A 22,480-nucleotide genomic window follows, 5' to 3' on the forward strand; every position below is an offset into this window, starting at 1 on the left:
GAGATCCTGTGGTGTGACCGGTCATTTAGATTTGAAAACCCTCCAATTAGACTGAATTAAAACAATTCTCCGCAGAAGTTTGGGCTCCAGACTTAAAGATGTGTGCACTCCCCACATCTGGGCTTAAAAACAAAATCATTTCCAGTAATTACAAAACACTTGATGGTAGCTGTTGCTGCCATTTGTGGCACAACCACTTATTAGGTTCTGGGAGTACTTACTTTTAAACATCAGGACAGATCGTTCTGGATAGCTTTCCCCCCATCAATAAATTCAATCAGCCTTTGAAAACTTTTGTCTTTGTCTGATGATGAAATTTACTTGATCTGAAATATTTCAGTTTTACATATAAGAAAAAACTAGACAAAAAAATATGTAAGGCGGTAAATACTTTTTTACCTACACATGGATCCATCCAGGATCCATCCTGAGAATGAAAAGCAGTGATCTATTTTCTTACATCCCTATAATCCTCCTTTTTTTTTAAAATTAAAAGTGACATTTAAAAGGGTAAAAATTGTGAGTGACACATTCAGTGCATAGCTGAGGCGTGTGTCTTCGTCTGAGCGATGCTGACTACATAAAAGGGATTGGGGGGGAGGCGCACAGAAGAGGTAGCCACACCAGTCACCATCATGCCACCGGGGTATACTGTGCGGCTCATTATAGCGCATTAAACAGCGTCTCTGCGGCACAATGAGGGGCACCGAGGCAGAGCCTGAGGGCGCTTAGAACCGATATGGGAACCCAGGGGGATCCTGCTCACTCGGGCCCGTCACCACCAGACTCATCTTCAGCTGCCAGACTCCATTCTCCTCCGCCGCTGTCATCCACCAGTCTGACCAATGTGGCCCGCAGAAGAATGAAGGAATCAGAAGTACATTGAGGCCTTTCTGCGCTTTGGGCAAGCATGCCGTTAGCGTGTTTCAAATGTCTGTAACTAATCCGGCATGGGTTTACGACTGCAACCTTTTTTTAATTAGCACTCGGTGGGGTTATGTAGATGAATCACATCACAGCCCGTCCCACATACTTGTTGTCATGTCATAATTGTTTCGCTGTGGCCATTTATTGTATTTTTTTTATATTTTTGGGGGGTTGGGGGGGTTAGCGAGGGAACATTTTTTCTTGGAAATTGATGTTAGAACCAAGAAAAATGGGCAAGGGAGGGCAATGGGCAGGGCAAAAAACAACTTAGTCAGGGCATCTTGAAAACTTGTGGGCTCCTGTGGGCTGTTCCTGTCCAGCGGTGGTCAGTGTCTAACAGGGTGGTGGCAGGAAGGAGCAGTGGCGTACTGGCCTAACTGTGGATGACTGGAGGAAATGTGGTGCGACAGAGGAGCTACAGTAGATCCTCTGTTAGACGGACTTGCTGATAGAAAATGCTCCCCTGCTAAATTCATCTCCGGCTGTTGTGTGCGGGGGTGCAAAGCCGCAGACCTGTCCGGGTGGAATGGGTACCCCCTAATGACTGTGGCCTCTTTTAACAGGATAAGTTGTCCTGCCGCAACGCAGCAGCAGCTTGAGAGGAGCACAATGAGTTAGAAGCACTGACCTGATCTCAGCGCGATCCAGCCTCCGTGCGTGTGGTTGACTAACAAGTACTGGCCAGCAGCCATAGAGGCCCGCCATGGCAGCTTACAGGACTCCCAGGATCATGTGCCTGGACAGGTCAGGAGTGTTGGCAGCGACAGGGCTGTCACCATGTAAATGGTGATCTGTTTATGCTCATTAATAATGGTCTGGTTTTATATTTGGTTTCATTGCGATAAACTCAGAACCACTCAGGGTTACATTGAGGCCTGAGGCCTGCACTGAAGGTTGGTTACTGGTAGTTTGTCACAACTGGGTTCGGGCTGGTAAAAATGCCTCTATTGCCTATTACCACTAGTTTTTTGGGAAGCAACAGTTTTGTATCAGCCGATGATGTGGGTGATCGGCACACCCCTGCCTTCCACTCAACTCACATCACACCCAACAGTGACGTCTCTCATTGCAGGTTTGATGGCTGCTCATTGGCTAAACTTCCCCCTTTTCTGACATGAGGTTCAGTCTGGCCGATTCTAAAGAGTTAAGGTTTGATCCCAAGGCACTCAATGAAGCCCCGTCTCTGCTTCAAGTTGAGGACGACAGGTGTCTCTGTCTTATTTACCACCGACCCTGGAACCAAGGGAAAGATGGATTAAGAGACTGAGGCTTTGACTGGGGAAGGAAGGTTTTACCCTCTCTGTCATGGTGAAGAAGAACCCTTCACTGGCCCAAACTATGTTCCAACCCTCAGCCAACGGGGTGAGAAATGGATTATGATCACTAATCACAGATACAAGCAGCTAGAATGAGCTTCCTCTGTGGGGGGTCGCTCTTTCTCACAATGTCATGGTCATCAGGGGGAGCTAGAGGTAGAGTCATTGCCTCTCTACGTCAAAAGGAGTCATTTGGTGTGCAGCTGCTTAAAGAAGCGTATTTCTTGCTAGTGCCTGTAAATAACAAAAGGAGGATTGGGATATGAAGATGGAGCTGAGGAAGCAGAAGTGGTTGATGAAACCAAAGAAGCTGAGGGTTGTCCACCTGATAAGAAGCCAGATGTAGATATCTGGACCCTCGAAGGTCACCTGCTGCAGCGCGGTGGCTGGATGTCTGCGTACCTCAGAGCTACTGACAGATATTTGTGTCAGATGAATGTTATTTTTTGTCCTAGAGCAATAGTTGTTGTTTTTATTTTATTTTTTGTTGAAATGTTAACTTCACTGATTAATGAGGGGAGGAAAGGTGGCCCATTTTTTTTTCTTTTGGTCGCCACTTATGTCTTAATGTCTGAAGGTTTGCTTATATACTGTCCACTTGAGTGGACAGGTGAAGGAAATGCGTTAAAACTACTAGTTAGAAATCTGACGCCATTGAACTGACTACAGCAGGCTAATTTTCAATTAGTTGTCATTTATTAATTGGTTGGCATTCTTTCTTTTTAAAATAACTAGTCCTTCATGCCTTTTTCTATGGAGCTCCTCCATCCCCCTCATCATTCTCCTCTTTGTAGGGGAGGATGAGGAAGAGGAGGAGGAGGAGGAGGGAGCCGCGCTGACAGCTGCGCGCGCAGCTTCAGTCTGGAGTCGCTACGACGGAGCCGCAATGAAGAGATAAATAGCGACCGTATCTATTTATTTTTGGAGCTTTCGGTCCTATTTTCTCCGTTAATCGAAGAGAAGCGGTCTCAGGCGACAGGCACTGATGTCCTCTTCTGTTTAAAGGGTGAGTTATCGGCGGCGTTCGGAGGGGAAAGCTGTCGTTTGAAGGCAGAATGACATTAAAGGGACGGTGGGGGATAAGATAAAACGGGCTGAGCTAAGGCTTTTACGGTTTAATGTCTCCGGCCGGCTGTAATATGAAGTGACATTGGCGTTTTTTTCATTCAACAACAGATAGAAAGCTAATGCCGCGCGCTCCAGCACGGCTCCGGTTCGTTTGTCCGCTTCAGACGCCGTAGACAGCGAGTCGGTGCGGTAAATAAGGCGAATATTGTTTGACGGCTGAGGCGGCGAGGAGGGAGGGTCTCCCCAATAACAGGCCGGTTATTATCCACATGCCCGTCTTTGATTTCATGTTTAAAGTCAAGCAGGGGAGCATCGGTGGGACCGACGGGCGGATAGATGTGCATGATCTGCTCATGACAAGCCGACCAGACGCGTCAGGGAGCGGGTTCACTGCTGTCCGTCTCCCTCCCGGCCCGGCAGGGCAGGGGAGGGGAGGGGAGGGGAGGGGAGGGGAGGACCGGTGCATTGGCCGCGCAGAGGGAAGCAGATCTCCTCGGATGAACCCGGCAGAGTGACACAGTCAGGCTCTGTCGCAACAGCCAGCAGCCTTGGGATTTGCTGTGTTTGTCTTCTGACAAATGGCTGTGACAGGCCTGGAGAGGAAGCGGTGCAAAGCAGGCTGCAGCGCCTTGTTTTTCTGCAGACCCGCCGATTTCTGTCTAATTTAGTGTGATTTCATGCAACCGAACCAAAACAAGAAGTGCATGATCAGTGTCGGTGGATTTACATGTTGTTGTTTCTCTCTCTTCTTTTTTAATTTTGTCAGATATAAATCTGCACGTTTGGATTCTGTCCAATTTACAGAATCCACAAAAAAAAGGGACCACAAAATGCAACACAGTCCAGTCGTAAGAAATGTGTAATCTCTCTATAAATACAGCTGTTCAGCGCTCAGATGTTTGTTAAATAACACACCGGACAGATCAGGACTAGGGTGGCGGTGAGGTTTATTTAAAGCTTAGGTCATTAAACAGTATACCAAGCTTTAAGCATCTCAAAGAGCCCTGCCCAGTGTGTGTGAAAATGGAAAGAGAATCAAGAGTTGTGGCACCACTGCAAGCCCACCAGGTGATGGGCGTCCGCCTAAACCAGGATTAATGGAGCCAGAGACCCCAGACTTAACATAACTCTGTGCACACGGCAACGATCCATTAAAAACAGGATTGTTTTTCCACACGACAAGGTTCTAATGACAATCTCTGTGCGCACAACACTAGTAGAAACGTTATAAACCGAGTCATTTCCCTGCCACGGCAGTCGTAAAGGCGGTATGTTCTTTAAAACCCAACAGGCGTACAAACATTAAAAAGGCGTCACCCTTAAAGTATTGCTCTCCACACATCTGTCCTTTAAAGTTGGTGGAGGCAGTGTCATGCTGTGGGTACGTTTTCCCGCAGCAGGGACAGGAAAGCAGGGCAGGGATGAATAGATGGGGCAAAAATATGGGGCGATTCTGGAAGAAACATGTTTACATCAACACTCTGCAGGACAGCGGCCCGAAACATACCGTAGTCAGATCTACAATGGAGGGGTTTAGATGATGATAATAATAATAATAATAATAATAATAATAATAATAATAATAATAATAATAATAATAATAATAATAATAATAATATACATTTTATTTATAGGCGCCTTTCTGGAAATTCAAAGTCACCATACATTGGTTAAAAACGACATAACACAAATAATAATAAGCGAGCATAAAGCAAAAAATTTAAATCAGGTTGAAATTACATATTACAAATGCGATCATAGGGAAAATGCTGTTGTTAACAGGTAGGTTTTGATTTTGACGTGTGGGAGAGAAGTAGGGTTTCTGAGTTCCCGGAGGTAGACTGTTCCAGAGGCGAGGTGCAGAGCGGCTGAATGTTCTGGCAGAGTGGAGGTGGGTTTACCAGAGAGTTAGAGCTGGGTGTCATCTGCGTAACAGCGGAAGCTGATATTGTACTTACTGAAGATATTGCCAAGAGGAAGAAGGTAAATGATGAAAAGGAACCCCAGGACAGAGCCCTGGGGCACACCTGAAGTGACGGGAGAAGGCTGGGATGAGAAGGTTAGGGTTAGTTAAATGAACTGAGTGCAGCCTGAGAGTTATGGATCTGAACCAGTCAAGTGGAGAGTGGGTGATGCCGGTGGAAAATAAGCTATTGAGGAGGGTGGGATGGCTAATGGTGTCAAGGAGGATGAGGATAGTGAGTAGACCAGAATCAGCTGCCAGGTCGTTGGTGATTTTTACGAGTTCAGTTTCTGTGCTGTGGAGTAGACAGAAACCAGACTGCAACTGTTCATACAGATCATTGAGCGATAAGTGGGAGATCAAAAAGCATATTCATGTGTTAGCATGGAGACAAAGTATCAACTGAGTGGGGGCTGCATACAAATGCACTCCACATTACAGGGGCCTAGTCCCATATTTCGACCATAAAAGCATATATTCATCTTCTAATAAAACAAAACACAGCAAGCGTTCGTCTTGATGGGGTTTACTTGTCCTTTTTGAGCCTGTAAAGAACTTTGCACCAGGTGCGATCACCAGACATGGACATTGTTGCACCACCTGCCAGCAGTACTGCTGAACTATCAGAAAGGAAGATGGGGACAATTGACGCGGCGTCTGTAAGAGCCAGTAAGCCACTGTAATGCCTCGTAGTAAGCTCGGCGTGATCAAAGACCAACGAGATCTCCAGAGTTGGACTTACTTCCTCCTCCGATGGCCGTTGCTGACTTGCTCTGCTCCATTGCTTCTTCTTGTTTACTCCTAGTAGTTCTGGATCATGTGGTCTTATAGGAAGTAAACACAAAGCTGCTTCATTTACTAACAAATAAAGCAAAAACAAAGTGTAAAACAGAGAAATAAAAGATAAGCCAACAGGGAGTGATAATTTAATTGTAAATGCTTTGTAGGCAACAGGAGCGAGGTACTGGTGTAGGAATGTGTAAAGTCATACATGACCACTCCCCTTTAATACTTGTTTGTAAAAATATCTTGAAAATAGTTGATCTTCTTCTCTCCCCCTCACAGCTATGCGCTACGTGTTGTCGGCGTGACACATAAAAGGCATTGAGGTTTGTGGTTGTTATGTGACAAAGTAAGAGCTTCAATGGCTATGACTATTTTTACGAGGCGCTGTAAGCAATCTAAAACCGGCTTCTGGCTGAGACTAGGCCTGGACGACATAAAGAAAAAAGAGCATATCGATAAAACAGAAATCAAATTGACCGATATCGATAATTTTCATTAAATTTAGAACATATATTTTAAGTGCAGTCCTGGCCATTTTTTGCTGTTACTTAGCAACCTATTTTTAGATTCAGAACACAAAAACACTGAATTCAAACTCAACCTTTTATTCAACCAACTTTTTACCTGCAAGTTTAAGAAAAAAAAAAAGAACATGTGCTCTGTGAACTCTGAATGGGGCGGGGCTTGGTGACGGAACGTTCCCAGGTCTGCCTTTGTGATTGGTTGGGAGGATTTAGTGACTGTGATATTAACCTATATGATGGACTAGAATGCACTGTTCCTCTATTAAACCACACGTCTATTGATTGATACATATGGTTATTGATTTATCGTTCGTCCTAGCTGAGACAGTAGAAAACCAGACCAGAATAGTCCCATATATATATATATATATATATATATATATATATATATATATATATATATATATATATATATATATATATATATATATATATATATATATATATATATATATATATATATATGTATGTGTGTGTGTGTATGTATACAGTATTGTTTATCCCTTTTGAAAGGAAAAATGGGTGCTGGTTCTTAGTCTGGGTGCATTTGTGACGTGGTTGAGAACAGCGACCAGGAGTCACACGTGGATCGTAATGATGGCTACTGTAGTTGTTTTTAAATTGAGGTGTTAAGTAGTTTTCATCCAACTGAAGTCAGCGTGGCATTTAGAGGATCAGCCGGGGGGTGCAAGCTGCTGAATAAAACATAATCTGGGCTGATGGGAAGGGAGTGCGCATCATTATGGGAGCCCGTGTGCCTTTCTAATGAGATATAATTGGCTGGTGGAGCGGAGGGGTGTTGATGGAGGTGACCTTTAGATCATCCGCCATGCTGCAGCCATCCCCGCTGCTTTTGTTTGCTCTGGCTGCATCCAAACACAAAAGCAAGGGAGATGTCTGTCACAGAGGAAGCTGCGTTTTTTTTTTGTTTTTTTTTTTCAAGGCTTCCAGACTGCAGTCTAGCCTGATGCAGCTCGGGCTGGAATTAAGGGCTGTTGTTTTCTCCCTGCTCCTGATTTACCATGGCGTACATTTCATCAATGAGGCAAGGAGGGGAGGAGGGGGGGGGGGTGCAGAAAATGTGGAAATGATTACAGTAAAGGGGACAGGGGAGGGATCTCATTTGGCTCTCTGTTTGGTCTCTTCTGGCCTGTTTACTCATTTAGCTGCCTCTGGCGTAGGAACACAGAGCGCCTGCAGATGACGTGTGAGGTTTACGAACAAAATGTGCCGCCGGTTTGCTCCGTGTCAAAGGCTGACTCCAGGTTCGTCCGCGTTTGCGTGTCTGCGCCGTTAGCTCACGTTTTAATTGAAGCTGCACCACGCATGGACTGTTTCTAACAGCGCGATCTACACACCCTGTTGACGCACAGAGAATACTGGAGCTGGGAAGAAAGCAAACAGGACAGCAAGGAACGACACAGGATTGTGCTAGATCTCTAAAAGAAAGGAATCTCATCAGTAATTCAGCTTTTATGCGAAGACCTGAATTACATCATCCTGACCACGCCCTCCTCCCCAATGTTGAACGTGTCGGTGGCAGCATCATGCTGCGGGCATGCTTTTATTCAGGAGGAACAAGCTGGAAACCAGACCGAGGCTGCCAAAAACGTCAGACTGGGAGAGGCAGACACGCCTAAACCTTTAGTCTGACCTACTATCGAATGGCTTGGATCAAAGCATACTCATACCGCTCAAAGTCCAGACCTAAATCCACATTAAAATCTATGGCGGCGCTTAAAAAAAAACATTCTTCACAGACACTCTCCATCCAAGCTGAGTTTGAGCTGTTTAGCCAAAAAGATCTCTAAACCTTTCCTCATATTACTGCTCTCTCCAAACTTATCCCACACCTCTTAGATTTTTTTTTAAATTATCATTTTCCTTCCTTTTAAAGATCCTTTGCACAACTTTGTCTTGGTCTGTCACCTAGAACGCTCTAAGGACTGAGGTTGTAGCGTGACAAAATGTGAACGGCTCCAGCGGGGTGTTTGCAGGGCGCTGTACGGGACGCCGGTGTGGCATCCCTCTTTGATCTTCCCTCTCTGTGACAACACGGACACAAAGAGGAGGCAGCGAGGTGGATAATGTGACGGGAAATAAAGCGAGGAGCGCAGCCCGTCTGTGTACTTTGGATCACTCCAGCGAGCTGGTTAAACTTCCTACTTTGAGCTTTGACATTGTTCTCACATGATTCAAGTCAACTGGAGGCGAGGCAGTGACCTGTGAACAGACCCCGAGGGAAGGGATTTAGGAGGGGGGGGGGGGGGGGCAACAGCACGTCTACTAAGTGGTGATTACTTTTAAGCATCAGGTCACCTGATCTGATCTGGAGCAACGTTTGCTAATGCAGCTCTTAATGTCTCTCATGCAACTCACTTATCTCGTCCTGACCACATAGCCAAGAGGTTTTTTTTTTTCTTTCCTCTCCTCACCTTCTGCAAACTGGACTGTAGGACAGTACGAGCGGCCCGACTAAGAAAGGTTCCTTTCATATCGCTCAGAGAGGCGTTATCGTGTCAGAGACCTCATGACCGTCTTATCAAGCAGGAAATGTGTTGTCTGAAATTTCCTGGAATGCAAGTGAGACCGCAGCATCTGATATAGTGGAGAGAGAGAGAGAGGGGGGCGAGCGGGGAAGCCCAAAGTTTCCGATTCATATTCTTAAATTAGATGCAGTTTTTTTTGTTTTGTTTTGTGCCTTCGATGAAAGGGGATCGTAAAAAGGGAGCGAGGAATGAGCTGAGGACAGAGACTCGCTCATTGATTTTCGCACAGCAAATGCGTGGTTCCTAGCCGAGGTCCCGTGACTCCCACGATGAACGAGGACATTATGAGGACAAGGCAGAGAGTGTGGGACAACAGTCTGTTAATATCCTGCCACGACAAGCCGGCTCGTCATTCATACAACAGATTTCTTTTTGTGTGTAAGTCTTGTCTTGACAGTGTTTTTAAAAGAGATGGTTAAATGTACAGTGCTATGCAAAAGTATTCATACCCCATGAGCTTTGCTTTTTACATTTATGGGTGATGGATTAAACGGCGCTCAAGGAGATAGTTTACAATTTGCTTTAATGTCTGTGTGCTGTGTTCCTTGGTCTTCGTCATGCTGCTTGTTCTCTTTAATGTTCGCTAACAAACCTCCCAGGCCCTCACAGAACAGCTGGATTTACTCTAGAGAGGCACAAACTGTTCTGCTGGTGACTGAAACGGGCTTTTCAGCAACCCTGATTGGTGATTGGCTAAAGCCACCATACCCAAGGCCTGCTAGGTTGTAGCAGTAAAAAAACGCTACTCAGTGTAGACTTTGAAGAAGACTCAAAGTTAGCTGCTTCTGGTGTCGGTGAGGTGTTGAGGAGAGGAGTCTGGCATGGAAAAGCTGTCAAAAAGGAAAACTGTATTTTCTCCAACACGTCGAGACATGTCTGCAGTTAGCCAGGCTGCGAGAAAGCAAGAGAGAGCATACTACACTGCAAAAACAGAACTAAAAATAAGTAAACACTTCTAGAAATTAGTGCATTTGTCCTTGATTTGAGCAGATAAATAAGATTATCTGCCAATAGAAGAAGTATTTTGACTTCTAAAATAAGACAATTAGGTATACTGCGCTTGAAATATGATGATGGAGATGAGTTGTTCCTATTTTAAGTGCAAAAATCTTATTCTATTTGCAAATCATCTTATTTACCTGCTCAAATCAAGGATAAATGCACTCATTTCTAGAAATTTTTACTTATTTTTAGTTCCGTTTTTGCAGTGCATAACCAGAGGTGTCAAGTAACTAAGTACGAATACTTTGTTACTTTAATTAAGTAGAACCTTTAGTTATTTATACTGTAAGGGAGTAATGATGTTTTAGCCTACTTTTTACTTTTACACCTTACATTTTTATGCGATTATCTGTACTTTTTACTCCTTACATTACCTCTATTTTATTTCAGCTTGTTTTCATTCTGGCTTGTCAAAAATAAATAAATAAATATTCAGATAAGTAGCGTTACCCGGACAGAGTGATTTTGATTGTGGTTGGAGGCAGTACTACACCAACTTGTTTGTCAAACGACCCAACAGAAGCTTAAGAGCAAAGTGTAGAAGAACTTTTTTAAGGATTATTTTTGATTAACTGCTTCGATTTATCATTCAATTTGACAACACTGTCTACTGTATACAGATATCCATACAAGGGTAATTGTTATAAGAAGGTAATGCACTAATTTTGATAACAAGTAAAATATTATTGGTAATATGTCTCTGAAGTTTGACTTTTTGCACCAATTTTCTGCTCCAGGAAAACCATGTTGATGCTCGGTGTTGCACCTAAATATACCTTCAATATATTTGCACTGTACTAAATAGTTTGCTCTCAGTGCATTGCAGGCATCTGTGCTGCAGGAGGTCTTAGGTTTTGTCTTTAGTGGCATTTTTTTTAACTTAAATTACTTTTACTTAAATACTTTTTGTAGTTTTAAGGATGGTACTTTTATACTTAAGTAAAGGTTTGAGTCGAAATGTACTGCTTATACAGAGGTATTTTTAAACCCTAGTATCTATATTTCTACTTGAGTAACAGATGTGAATACTTTTGACACCTCTGGCTATAGCAAGTGGCTGTTTACTTTGTGAACTTTCCACAAGCAGACTGCTGTCTGAGTTATGCTAACGGTGCTAATCACTACTATAAGATGCCAAACTCCGTCTTTGCAATAAAATATTTAAACAACCTTGTTTTACAATAGCAGCTCTTTCACACGTTAATAATTAATGATGTCAGGGCAGGAGGGTTAGAAAAAAAAACAACTTAGAATCCTCTTTATGTTCTTCTTCTTTGGTTAAATCGGTATTTGCAAAACTTTGGGAAATTGGACTGGGTTTGACAACGATAAATTCCAATTATTAATGTCCAAAACAAAAACAAAAAAACTGCCAGTATTGTCATGATTGTTATTTTAGCTGTTTTCTCCACTGTTGGTTTCTTCAGAGCATCAATAAATTCAAAAATATAGTTAAATGTCGTTACTGTGTGCAGTTTTTTGATCAAAAATCTAATTTCTTTAACTTGCGTCTCGATGAAACATTTCAGATTTTGTTTTAATGTATGTTTCATTATTTATTGTGTTTTTTTAAGGACAGTATTTTTATTTATGGGGCAATATTTGACATCAAGTACCACAATAGTACCACAATATATCGGGATCAAATTTAAATTCCATATCGCCCAGCCCCTAATCCTGAGGGCCGGTGTATTCAACTTTGGAGTATCAGAGTAAAGGAGGCTGCATGCAACACGTTTCAGATGCTGCGTATTTTTATCCTCACTTCACAGCTGGACGGTGCTTAGTGTTTGGTCTGTCGCATAAAATCCCAATAAAATGAGTGGAAGTTTGTCGTTTTAGCTGGACACAATGTGAACAAATTGAAGGGATGGGGCAAGTTTTCTTGGCTTCTCTTAAAGCATGCTCAGGGATGTTTTCAGACATGAATGCGGGGCAAGATGAGCGAGCGACCGGCCGCTTTCACTGTAATCCATCAGAGCCTCATTACAATGTCTCATCTATGCTACAGAACAATATAAAAGCAGCCTGAGGGGAACCACGTCTACTCCTCTCTGCTCACTGAGGCAACACGACACTACATGAAAGTGGCTCGGAGGGAGAGGAGTCACGGCTGTGTCTGGGAATTGAAACTACATGGGTGTATTTAACTGAGCTGGTCACCAAAAAGCTGCTGCCTACGTTGGTATGTTTCACAAACGTCACCCCCTCCCCCCCCTTTTTTTTTTCCAGAGCTCTACGTTATCCTGTTTGCACCCATCCGTATGAATAATTGACTCTGCTGATATTGGAGGGATCATCTCTCCGAGCACCCAGGGGACGTTTCATTATTACTATGACACGGGGATGGGATGGGAGGGGAGGGGAGGGGGTGAGGGTCAGTGCAGGCAGGACATGTGTTGTAGATCGGTGTCAGATAGATAGTGTGGAGGACAAAACACACACTGTAGGGTTAGAGTGTTAGAACGCAGCAGCCACTAAAGGTAGTGATGGAGACCGGCTCGGGTTTTCCTTTGTGACCTTTTCCTGGTTAAATGTCTTGACTCTGGTGGACAGGTTCTTACTGATAAGAGGTCACTGCATGTGGACTGGTACCGCTTCATCTAAGGCAGGTTTCTCTGTTCAAGCTTAGTAGCTATAGTTATAGCAAATAGTTTCCTAATTTTTATTTTTTATCTTCTGCTTTCTCGATCATTTAAATGATACGTTCGTCTAAGCGTTTGGTCTGCGAAACGGATTTAGTGACACCAAAATATCAAATATGGCCAAAGTGAGCCGTGATCGGATGTGTTCATTGATGAGAAACCAGAGTTTCCAATACACAGCCAAAAAAAACAAATGAAACTATCTGGATCATAAGCACAAGACTCAGCATTTTGAAGGAAGTATCCCCTGTTTAAACCCTCAGACATTTAGTTTGGTCTTCTCCTGCCTGTTGAAGTAAGAGCAACCATCTCGATGAGGTCAGAAAGCTGTCTTTGTCCTTCAGAAAGAAGAGCGTTGCAGCTCAGAGAGTGTGGTAAGGGATTTAAAGAGGTCTCAATAGAATCTGAAATCAGCCGTTGCTCTACAAGAGGGCGACATTCAAAATAGCTGACACTATGTAGTGCAGGCGTGAGCATCCAAATAGGTTATCCCTTAAAGCAGACAGCAGCATGCTAATAGGAGTCACCAAAAAGCCTAAAATGTTATTTTCATGGGAGCTTTGCGAGAAGAGAACCCTATCTATCTAAAAAGCATGAAACAAGTAACAGTTCCAGGGAGTGAACGTCACATCCACTGTCCAGCACGGAGGGGGGAGCGTCCTGGTTTGGGGCTGCTTTGCTGCAGGAGGACCTGGTCAGCTCACCATCTTAGACTCCACCATGACCGTCTGCCGTGTGTGAGAGAGGGTGTAGGATAGATTGAGACCATCTGTTAAAAATGGTGATTTTTAACAAATGTTGACTTATAATTCTTTTTGTAGAATTGGACCTTGCAAAAGTGCTAATGACCCAAAAACAAGGCTGTAAATCCACCAAGTCCTGGGCCGACACAGATCTGGATCTCATTGAGATGCTGCGGGGTGATTTAAAACTGGCTGAAACATCTCACAGCTGAAAGTGAGTGTGTGGGGGGGGGGAACTTTCCTCAGACTGATGTCAGAGACCAGTAGTTGGCTGCAAGAAGCGTCTCACTGGCATTATTTGAGCCAAAGCTATTAGAGGAACTGTACCCCCGAGATAGAATGCACATGTATATATATCTTGTTTAATGACTAAAACGTTTTTTTGGTTTTTCTTGGAGATTAATTTTTTAAAAAGCTTAGAGAACTCCTTTAGACAGCACTTAACATGTAATGGGTACCCTCCCATGTTCCACACAACCATATAACTTGGCTTTCCTGCATGGTAGAGATGATTTATTAAGACTACACCTGCACAAGTTCAATGCCACTGGACATTTGGGAGTTTTGACAGTGAGCGAACAATCTGCTGCTGATGATTCATAGAATATGATAACAATTAGGGGGGTGTCACAAGACATCCAGCTCAAGAGAGGAGCTGATTCCCAGAATTGGGGTCCTAGGGATGAGATGAGACAGTTTTTGGCGGTGTTTGTGGAGAAAACTAAGAATTCACAATCTATAAATTATGTTTTTAAAGAATGTGCAGTAAGTGAAGAAAAATCCAATTCAGGTTTAACTAGAACTGATATACAGCAGTTCTTATTCAAAGGTGGTCCTAATGCCAGAAAGGCACACAGAAAAGATCAGAAAACCTTTTGTGCTTTTAACAAGTCGAATTAAGGTTTGATACATCTTAAACTGTTTTAAAGAGTATCCGTTCGGTCTGTTATTGTCCAGTTCGTGTTTTAGATTATTGACCTAGGGGTAATCAACTCATTAAAGCCATTATATTAGCACTACGAGGAACCTCTGAAGCATGTTGTATTTTCCCAGAGCTTACAAATCATTCCCACTGCATCTGCCTCAATCTAAAGGTGGTTTCTTCAGTGTTCGTGTAACAGCCGTATTTCAGTCTTTACTTTCAAATCAGAGTTTCAAACTTACCATTAGAGATGCATCGATCCAATTTTTTCCAATCTGATGCGATACCTGGGGTGAGCTTATCGGCCCATACACGATACCGATCCAATACTACTGTTGAACGAATGAACCGTATGCCGTGTCATGTGACTGAAGGCATCAGGCTTGACATAAACATTGTTTAAAAAAAGGTCTGCATGCTCTTTAGCACAGTGCTTTAGGAGGTGCTTATTTAAGTTTGTGGTGTTGAATTTACCAACTTTATCACCACCAGTCAAACTGTCGAGTTTGGAAATTTTTCCAAATAGCAGACTTGGCTTGCTGCATGATGCTCTGTGTTTGCTCATCACTAGACTGCGATTACTGGATTGCTCTGTATGATATTAATGAAAAAAAATGAAATGACTTGATCGGAATGCTGGATCTGCGTCATTCATCCGGTATCCGATCCAGCTATAACTAGTCCATATCGGAGCCGATATCCGATCTAGGTATCGGACCGGTGACTCTCTACTTACCGTCATGGTTAATACAATGAAATGTTTTTGTAAAAGTCCATGTGTTTTGTTAACTCAATTCACAAAGTGAAACACATTATAAAGTTGTATATAGTCTTTATTTCTGTTAATTATGAGGATTTTTCCGCTCAGTTAATGGAAACGCGACATTTCAGATCCAATATTAGATCAGACCAATAACAGATGTTTAATACAGAATTGTGGGCTTAATGAAAACTGTGTTTTATACCAGCTTAACGGTTGTTATTTTCCAAAAGGGTCTTTTAATCTGACAAATGAACCTTATGGGGACACTGAATATTGCTGGAAATACAAGCAATTGCCTTTGAATCTGAGGCTCATAATGACAGTTTACGCTCCACGAGAAAATGCTGAAACTAAAGGGATGGCACTTTGAAAGACAGGTCTTAGTCTGGGGAGAAATATTGTGAAATTTTACACTCTCAAACCATGAAATCATGTTATACCCTGAGATAGTAATGTTTTTATTTAGTTTATTTTAAATAATTATTTTTCCGATTGTGCGCACTAGTCTAAAGGCGTCCTGTTTAAAGTTCAGTTGGTGCAACTAGAACTGTATGGAAAGAAATAACCAGCTTGGAGAAAAGCTCGTCCTAGCACAGTTTACCTTCTCAATAGCACCATTCCAGAGATTTTCACTATGATCGGGGGCATGGCCATGATGGGAACCTAATGTTGGCCTGCTGTATCCATTCTAAAGCCTGTTTGTGGTGCGTTTTGGCATCATTCTCCGGTTGGATCACAAAACTGTTCCCAGGTTTGACCAACTTGACCCTTAACCACCGGCCTCAGTTGAGACAAGGTTGGTTGAAAAGTTCAACAGGAACCATCAGGGGTGAAGACTGCCATCAAGTGAAAACCACTGGAACACCAGTGTCATGGTTTACAGTGAAGCGAACGCATCGGCTTCACAAATCTGTGCTCCAACAGGGTGATGATCCAAAACACACAGCAAACCACTGGGTGCTGGAACGGCTAAAGCTGGCTAGCAATAGGCTGATGTAATGTCCCTGAGCAGGTCCCTGCCAGGAAAGCAGCCCATTTAAATCATCTTTACAATTTCTGGGAAGAACCGGGGTCAAATATCCAGTCAGAAGTATGCCAAACCCTTGTTGATGTCTACAGAAACTGAGTAGTCAGGAGGCAGTTAGCTCAGAGACCTTCATCCAAACGTTATTTAGAGTAAATCTATATAACTGCGCCTTTAAATTGGATTTTTGATCTGGTGTGTAGTAGAGAAAATACACAGTAAAACAATGTTTTTATATTAACTGTTATACCATCATTCTACCCATGAGTGGGTCAAGCAAATCAATAAAGGCCAAAAATAATGAGATTGATGCAGATTAGTAGTGTATTGAAACCTCTGACTGGAATTGCGAGGATCTACAGCTTCAAAGTTTTCTTTCAATTAGTTTTCTGCATCTCTCTATCATGACATACTTTATTTTTCTCATTTATCTTCCACTTGTTGGAGCTTTTTCCCTACAGTTATGAAACTTTAAATTCACGGATCATTTTAAAGTTTAGAGCAGAATGCCCGCTGTGTGACGGCAGTGGTGGTTGAGCTGAATTCGCCACGACACGCCTGGTGGTGCGGTGTGAGTTTCAACACCCATCGAACGTTCAGAGTTTTCTGTTTCTGGAGCAGCAGGACGAACTGTGGATTATGCCTCAAGCTAACTGTATGATCTTTATCAACTTTTCAGACTGAATCATGGAAGGCAACGATGACGTCCGTCTAACCGCAGCGCAGCCGCAGAGCGACGTGTGCAGCACGGAGGAGCGAGGCGGGGAAGTCATCGGGAAAGTGGAAGACGGAGAAAACCCCCTCACGGCCGACTCGTGTGACGGCAGCGGGACCAAAGGAGGGATCTCCAACCATGTGGACGATCCTTCGGCGTCAGTGGTTGGTGCCTCCGCTGAGTCTCCTGGAGGAGTGGCCCTGAAAGTGGCTACCACCGTCCTCCACCCGGTGTGTCTGGGAGACAGTCCGCTGATGCTGCCCATCCAGCTCCAGATGGCCGGAGCGGCTGCCCCTCAGCTCGGACAAATAGGGGGAGCGCCCTACTTGATAGCCAGCCAAAGCCCGGTTTCACTCCCCCTGGTCCTGGACCAGCAGGTCCTCCAGCACATGAATCCCTCTGTCATCCCTCAGACCGCTGGCTGTGCACCGTTGCCCCTCCAGAACAGCGTCCTGTGTCAGAATCCTCTGACGTTTGGTCTACCTCCAGCTATCGACCCGAAGGGAGCAGGACAGACGCAGGAAGCCAACCTGCTGTCCCTCCTGCAGAATCCGGCGTTTGCTGCTATCCTGCAGGATCTTTTCCCTCCCCAGGCAGGGTCTTCTGCCTGTCAGTCCCCAGGTTCTGCCTTTTTTCCCCTCCCTCCTCTCACACCTCCCTACACCTCCCCTTTGGCGCCTCTAGTCCCTCCTCCTACGCTCTTAGTCCCCTACCCTGTGATCATTCCCCTACCAGTGCCTCTGCCTGTCCCTCTCCCCATCCCCATCCCCGTTGCTCAAAGTGAGGACTCGAAAGGGAGCATGCCAAAACCAGTTTGCACTGTGAGTAAAAGCACTCAGACGCCACCAAGAGATACTACCTCTCCCTCTTTGTCCTTAAGGAAGTGCATGGCTCATTCCCAGCCACAGAACGGGCCCCTGTCCTCGCTGCCTCAAGAGGAGGGGCAGGTTCTGGACCTCTCTGTCAGGGCATGTCCGATCGAACCAAAACAGGAATACCCCAGTCCTCACCAGGACAACGTGCTGGACCTGTCTGTGCCTGGCGTTAGGAAAAAGTGTGTTCAGTCAGACCGAAAAGTAGCCTTAGAGTCGAGCCAAGGTGCATCCAGCACTGCGTTGTCTCTGGGTGTCGAATGCGCTCCGAGTTTAGATTCCAAACTCCTGGGCAGCCTGACCTCGCTGGAGTTCAGCCGGCAGCACAAGTGGCTGGTTGACACCGGCGTGGCTGGACCCGGCTCCCTGGGCCAGGAGGCTTCTCTCGGCGGAGCTGGAAACCTGGAGATAGTAAGCACATCGCAGACGGCCAAGGTCATCGTCTCGGTGAAAGACGCCATTCCCGCCATCCTCTGTGGGAAAATTAAAGGCCTTTCCGGAGTCTCGACCAAGAACTTCTCCATCAAACGGGACGGCAGCCAGGCGGCCTCTCTGCAGCACCTCTACGGGATGCCGTCATCGTCTCATGGGGAGCAAGACCCCAACAACCCGCATAAAAAGGTCACTAAAAACAGAGCCATCAAGCTAAAGAAGGTCAGCTCCCAGGAGATCCACTTCCTTCCAATTAAGAAGCAGAGACTCGCAGCACTACTGCCCAGGAAGTGAGAGTGCTCACCAGAGGGGGGAGAGTGTGTGGGGGGGTTAATGGCTGCATGGCTCTCCGCCATCTCCCCAGACAGTATAACAACACTCACATGTGGGCATTCTGCACAGAGAATCAAACATTTAGCTGTCCAGTCAGAGAGCGTGGCTCTAAAAGGGGGCGGAGCTTAGTGTGAGACATGAACTGGAGAAAAGGTTTGTTTTTCTCTGAACTGCTGTGTTTTTTAGTGATGTATGAGCCTTCGTGTTGTGTATGGCAGCTTCATTCCCTCCTTGTGTGTGTCTCAGTAAATGGGAGACGCTGATTCTGTAACATGTCACATAAACTCAAACAATCCCACGTCTGACTGTTGAGTTTCAGGAAAGACGCATGGCCTCCATTCCTCCATCCGACTTTTCTTTCCACATGTACGTTTTTATACAAGTGCACTGAAAACCTCAAAATGTGTATCCTGGGGTGGGGTGGGGGGGGCTTACGTGACCAAGACTGTTCGAACATGTCGCTGGAAATTCCCACTGGCATCGAAGCTCACTGGAGCAAACCGCTCCTTCCTGATTGGTTGGAGTTCAGCACGACAGGCTAATGATGACTTGGCAAAGACTGCGTAAATGCATCAAACCAATCTTGCCAATGGCTGACAATTGGAAAAAAAAAAAAGAAATGCTTTGATTTTTGCTCAAAAGCAAAGTCTTAGGAAATAGTTTTCACATGTAAGCGGAGCGTTCCATGAGCCGATCGGCGCGCCGGGAAAACCAGCGGCTCCGCTTTTGTCGCTCGATGTCTTGCAAATGTATTTACATCCCTTCCGTTTTTACCACGTTTTGTCACTTTGCAGCCACAAACTTCAGCCTATTTCACTGGGATCGAGCAACATAACAAAATGCACAAAACTTTGTTAAATTGAAAATGAGACATATTTTTGGCATTTTTGCTGAATTAAAAATGTGGCACGCAAATGTCTTTAGTTTACTGCAGCCGCAAATCTTTTAAAGCCAAGATTGACCAGTTTTCAGCTCAATTCGTCTCCCCGTTTAACTCCAAACAGCTTCCCAGTCTCTGCCGTCTGTGGTGTCCCCTGTAAGGCCTGTGACACACTGCAAGCAGGACATTCATGGCTTCCTTTCAACAGCAGCTTTCTTTCACCTCTTCTGTTTGTCTAATAGTCCCGTCGACAGATTCTCCCACCTGAGCCGTGGGTCTCTGCAGCTCCTCCGGAGTTACCAGGGGCATCGTTGCTGCTTCTCGGATAATTGCTACCCGTACCCAGCCTGTCTCTTTGGGTTGGTAGGTTTTGCAGCAGTACCGTCCCTCTCCCCATTCTCAGATGGTGTCTTGAACAGAGACGACCAGAGCGTGGGATTATTGTTCCAGAACGTAAATATGCTTTGATGGTCTCCGCGACGTTTCCCTCGGCTTGTTTCGATTTGTAACAAACGCTTTCTAGATATGTATTCGTAAGGCAAAGAGACAAAGGCATAACAAGTATCTCGTATTCCACAGCTATGTGTTGCTCTGTGTTAGCCTCACATAAAAACCTAGATGAAACGAACGGACACACTGTGGTTGGAACCTGACAAAACGTGCAACATTTCAAGGAGATTGAGGACTTTGCAGGTTCTGTAGCCAAAGCTGATAAAATGCCTCCCAGCAAATATGTAAAAGCCTGTAACTCCTTATTGTTCGTTAACTTATTGACATTTATTTAACCTCCGCAGTCAAGAAATGATTTCCTTTACATCGGTGGGGGAGAAAAAGCTGTATGTGTTTGTTTTGTGTGTGATTAGTATGTTATTAGTATTGATGCAACTCCATCCTGCTCTCTTATCAAACATGTTGTGGAAATGTTGTTTGTTTTTTTTTTCTTCCCGTGGCGGTTTGGACCAGAGCTGTGAATGTGGGATGTGTTGTTGATCCGAGTGCACTTTGTAATAGTTAAAAAAAAAAAAAAAAAACTCCCAGGGTGTCCGTCCTGCCCACTCTGCTAAAACGTCACCGCGCCGTTTATGATCTGAAGAGCTGTGTAAATGTGCGAGCAGCGGGCCAAGAACTAACAGCGGCCACATGCCGACTGTCTGGATGAACTGAAATGGAAAATACCTCCGAGCTCCACGTTTTTCCATTTTCTTTTATTTATACCTTTGTTGTTTAGTGATCCCACAACATCTGACGCCTGCGTTCCTTTCACGAGAGAGCGAGTTGTGCTGATCACTTTGCGCGGACTGGATCTCCCTCTAATTTATTATTTGTGCACCTTTTTTAATTTATGCAGATATGTTTTATGTCCCAGACGGCCAGGCGGGAGAGCAGAAAGCATTTTGTATGCCGGCCTCTCTCAGCTCCTGACAGCAGTTTAAGATAATGAAGAATCACATGTGGAAATGTGTATTTAATTATTTGCTAAGTGTCATGTATGTGTGCTTTTTTTTTCTACATGGGAGTGAACAACATTTTTTCAAGTCCAGATCCGTGTGTTGGCTTGATTCTTTCTGCAGGATGTTTACACATTTTTCATATCAGAATAACACGCTTTTCCAGACCCAGGTTTCCTGAGTTCAATCATACATGAGGGTCATGGCTGATTTTTCTACTGCGGTCAGGCTTTAAAAAAAAAAACAGGATGTATGGATGGACAGTATAAAGAATCCGGCCCATGAGGGCACAAAGCTACCTCATGGGCCGCTTGCATGAATGTGTGTGACCCAGCCATTAGAAACAGACTTCACCATGGGGGGCCTGAGGGCCCAGCATCCTGCAGGAGGCCCTGTGCTCGCTGCCTGGCACCGTGGTGGAGCTCCACTGGCGTTTGCTGCTCAATCTTGTTAGATGAGAGCAGGATGACTTTATTCACCATGCCTTTTGCTTTCATTTTAACTTTAAAGCCAAAAGCAGACTGAGGTGCACCCACTCAATACACTTCATATTAAGCATTTCCGAAGAAGGCGTGAAAAGTCAGAAACGTTGCTTTGACAAAGAAATGTAACAAACTGGACCCGGCACCATTTCTTTTGATAAGGCAGACATTTAAGACCAGCTTATGTTTTGGATCTAATGCAGCTCTTTCTGTAAAAGTCAGACTATTGTTGCAATTTAATGAAATGTTGCGTTGTTAGTGCGGGTGAAGACATTACTAAAAAGAGTTTGTTTTTGATTTAAAAAAAGAATTACATTTTTGTGCTACAGAATCATGTTGCCACCGGTGTAGAGCTTGATCAACTGTGGCAGCAGAAGCCACCTGTGTCCAAAACCAACCATTAAGGCCGCGGTCACATGCTGCGGGAAGCACGAGGAAGGGCAGTGGAGGAACTCTGCAAAGTCAATTTCCTCAATAAATTCTCCTTATGATTTTTAGCGGGACATTTGGAAGACCCTTGTCCGGGGGGAGCTGCCATGAGTCCGACAGGGAAGCATTCTGATGCAGCCTCAGCCATGATTCAAAACATCCTCCAGGCAGAGCTTCTTGCAACGTTCCAGACTCCAAAATTAGGCGGCATGTGTGTTCCTCAGCCTGGTGGAGCTGACCGTGATGCAACAACAGCCAGGAAACTTTCAGTCCTTGTGTCAAAATAAGTGATCAATTCTCATTCCGTAGCGTCACTGATTTGTTCCCTTCATGTTTGTCCCCTCGTCTACTTTAATGACGTTTTTAGGATGAAATGGTGGACCTAATAAAACCAGCTTACTTCTGCTAATGCTACACATGACTTCATCTTTGAACAAGTATTTACATTTAGCTTAATGGTGGACGACGTACTTTGATAAACGGGGAACTTTTTTGGTCCATGTATCATTTACAGTGCAGACTTCTGGCCCCATCTCCGGTTCTCATGCTAGTATTTTCTACAGCACCGGTCAGAGGTTTGCAAACACGCCTCGTCATCAGGAATGCTTTATTCATTAGGGGCTTTCACTGGTGCATTTGAACTCCAGACGATGGGAC

General features: G+C 44.5%; 1 protein-coding gene across 1 annotated transcript; it reads left to right on the forward strand.

Moving 5' to 3' along the window:
• Positions 1-3,054: 3,054 nt before the first annotated feature.
• zmp:0000001174 (retinoic acid-induced protein 2) lies at positions 3,055-21,004 on the forward strand. The gene is made up of 2 exons (XM_012861265.3): positions 3,055-3,249; positions 16,912-21,004. The coding sequence occupies exon 2, from the start codon at positions 16,920-16,922 to the stop codon at positions 18,543-18,545; it is 1,626 nt and encodes a 541-aa protein (XP_012716719.2). The 5' UTR covers positions 3,055-3,249; positions 16,912-16,919; the 3' UTR covers positions 18,546-21,004.
• Positions 21,005-22,480: the final 1,476 nt, after the last annotated feature.

This window comes from Fundulus heteroclitus, chromosome 9, assembly GCF_011125445.2.
Source record: "Fundulus heteroclitus isolate FHET01 chromosome 9, MU-UCD_Fhet_4.1, whole genome shotgun sequence".
NCBI lineage: Eukaryota > Metazoa > Chordata > Actinopteri > Cyprinodontiformes > Fundulidae > Fundulus > Fundulus heteroclitus.

Excerpts from the sequence above, each read along its gene's own strand:
- zmp:0000001174 (XM_012861265.3), top strand. The coding sequence starts at position 16,920 with ATGGAAGGCAACGATGACGTCCGTCTAACCGCAGCGCAGCCGCAGAGC.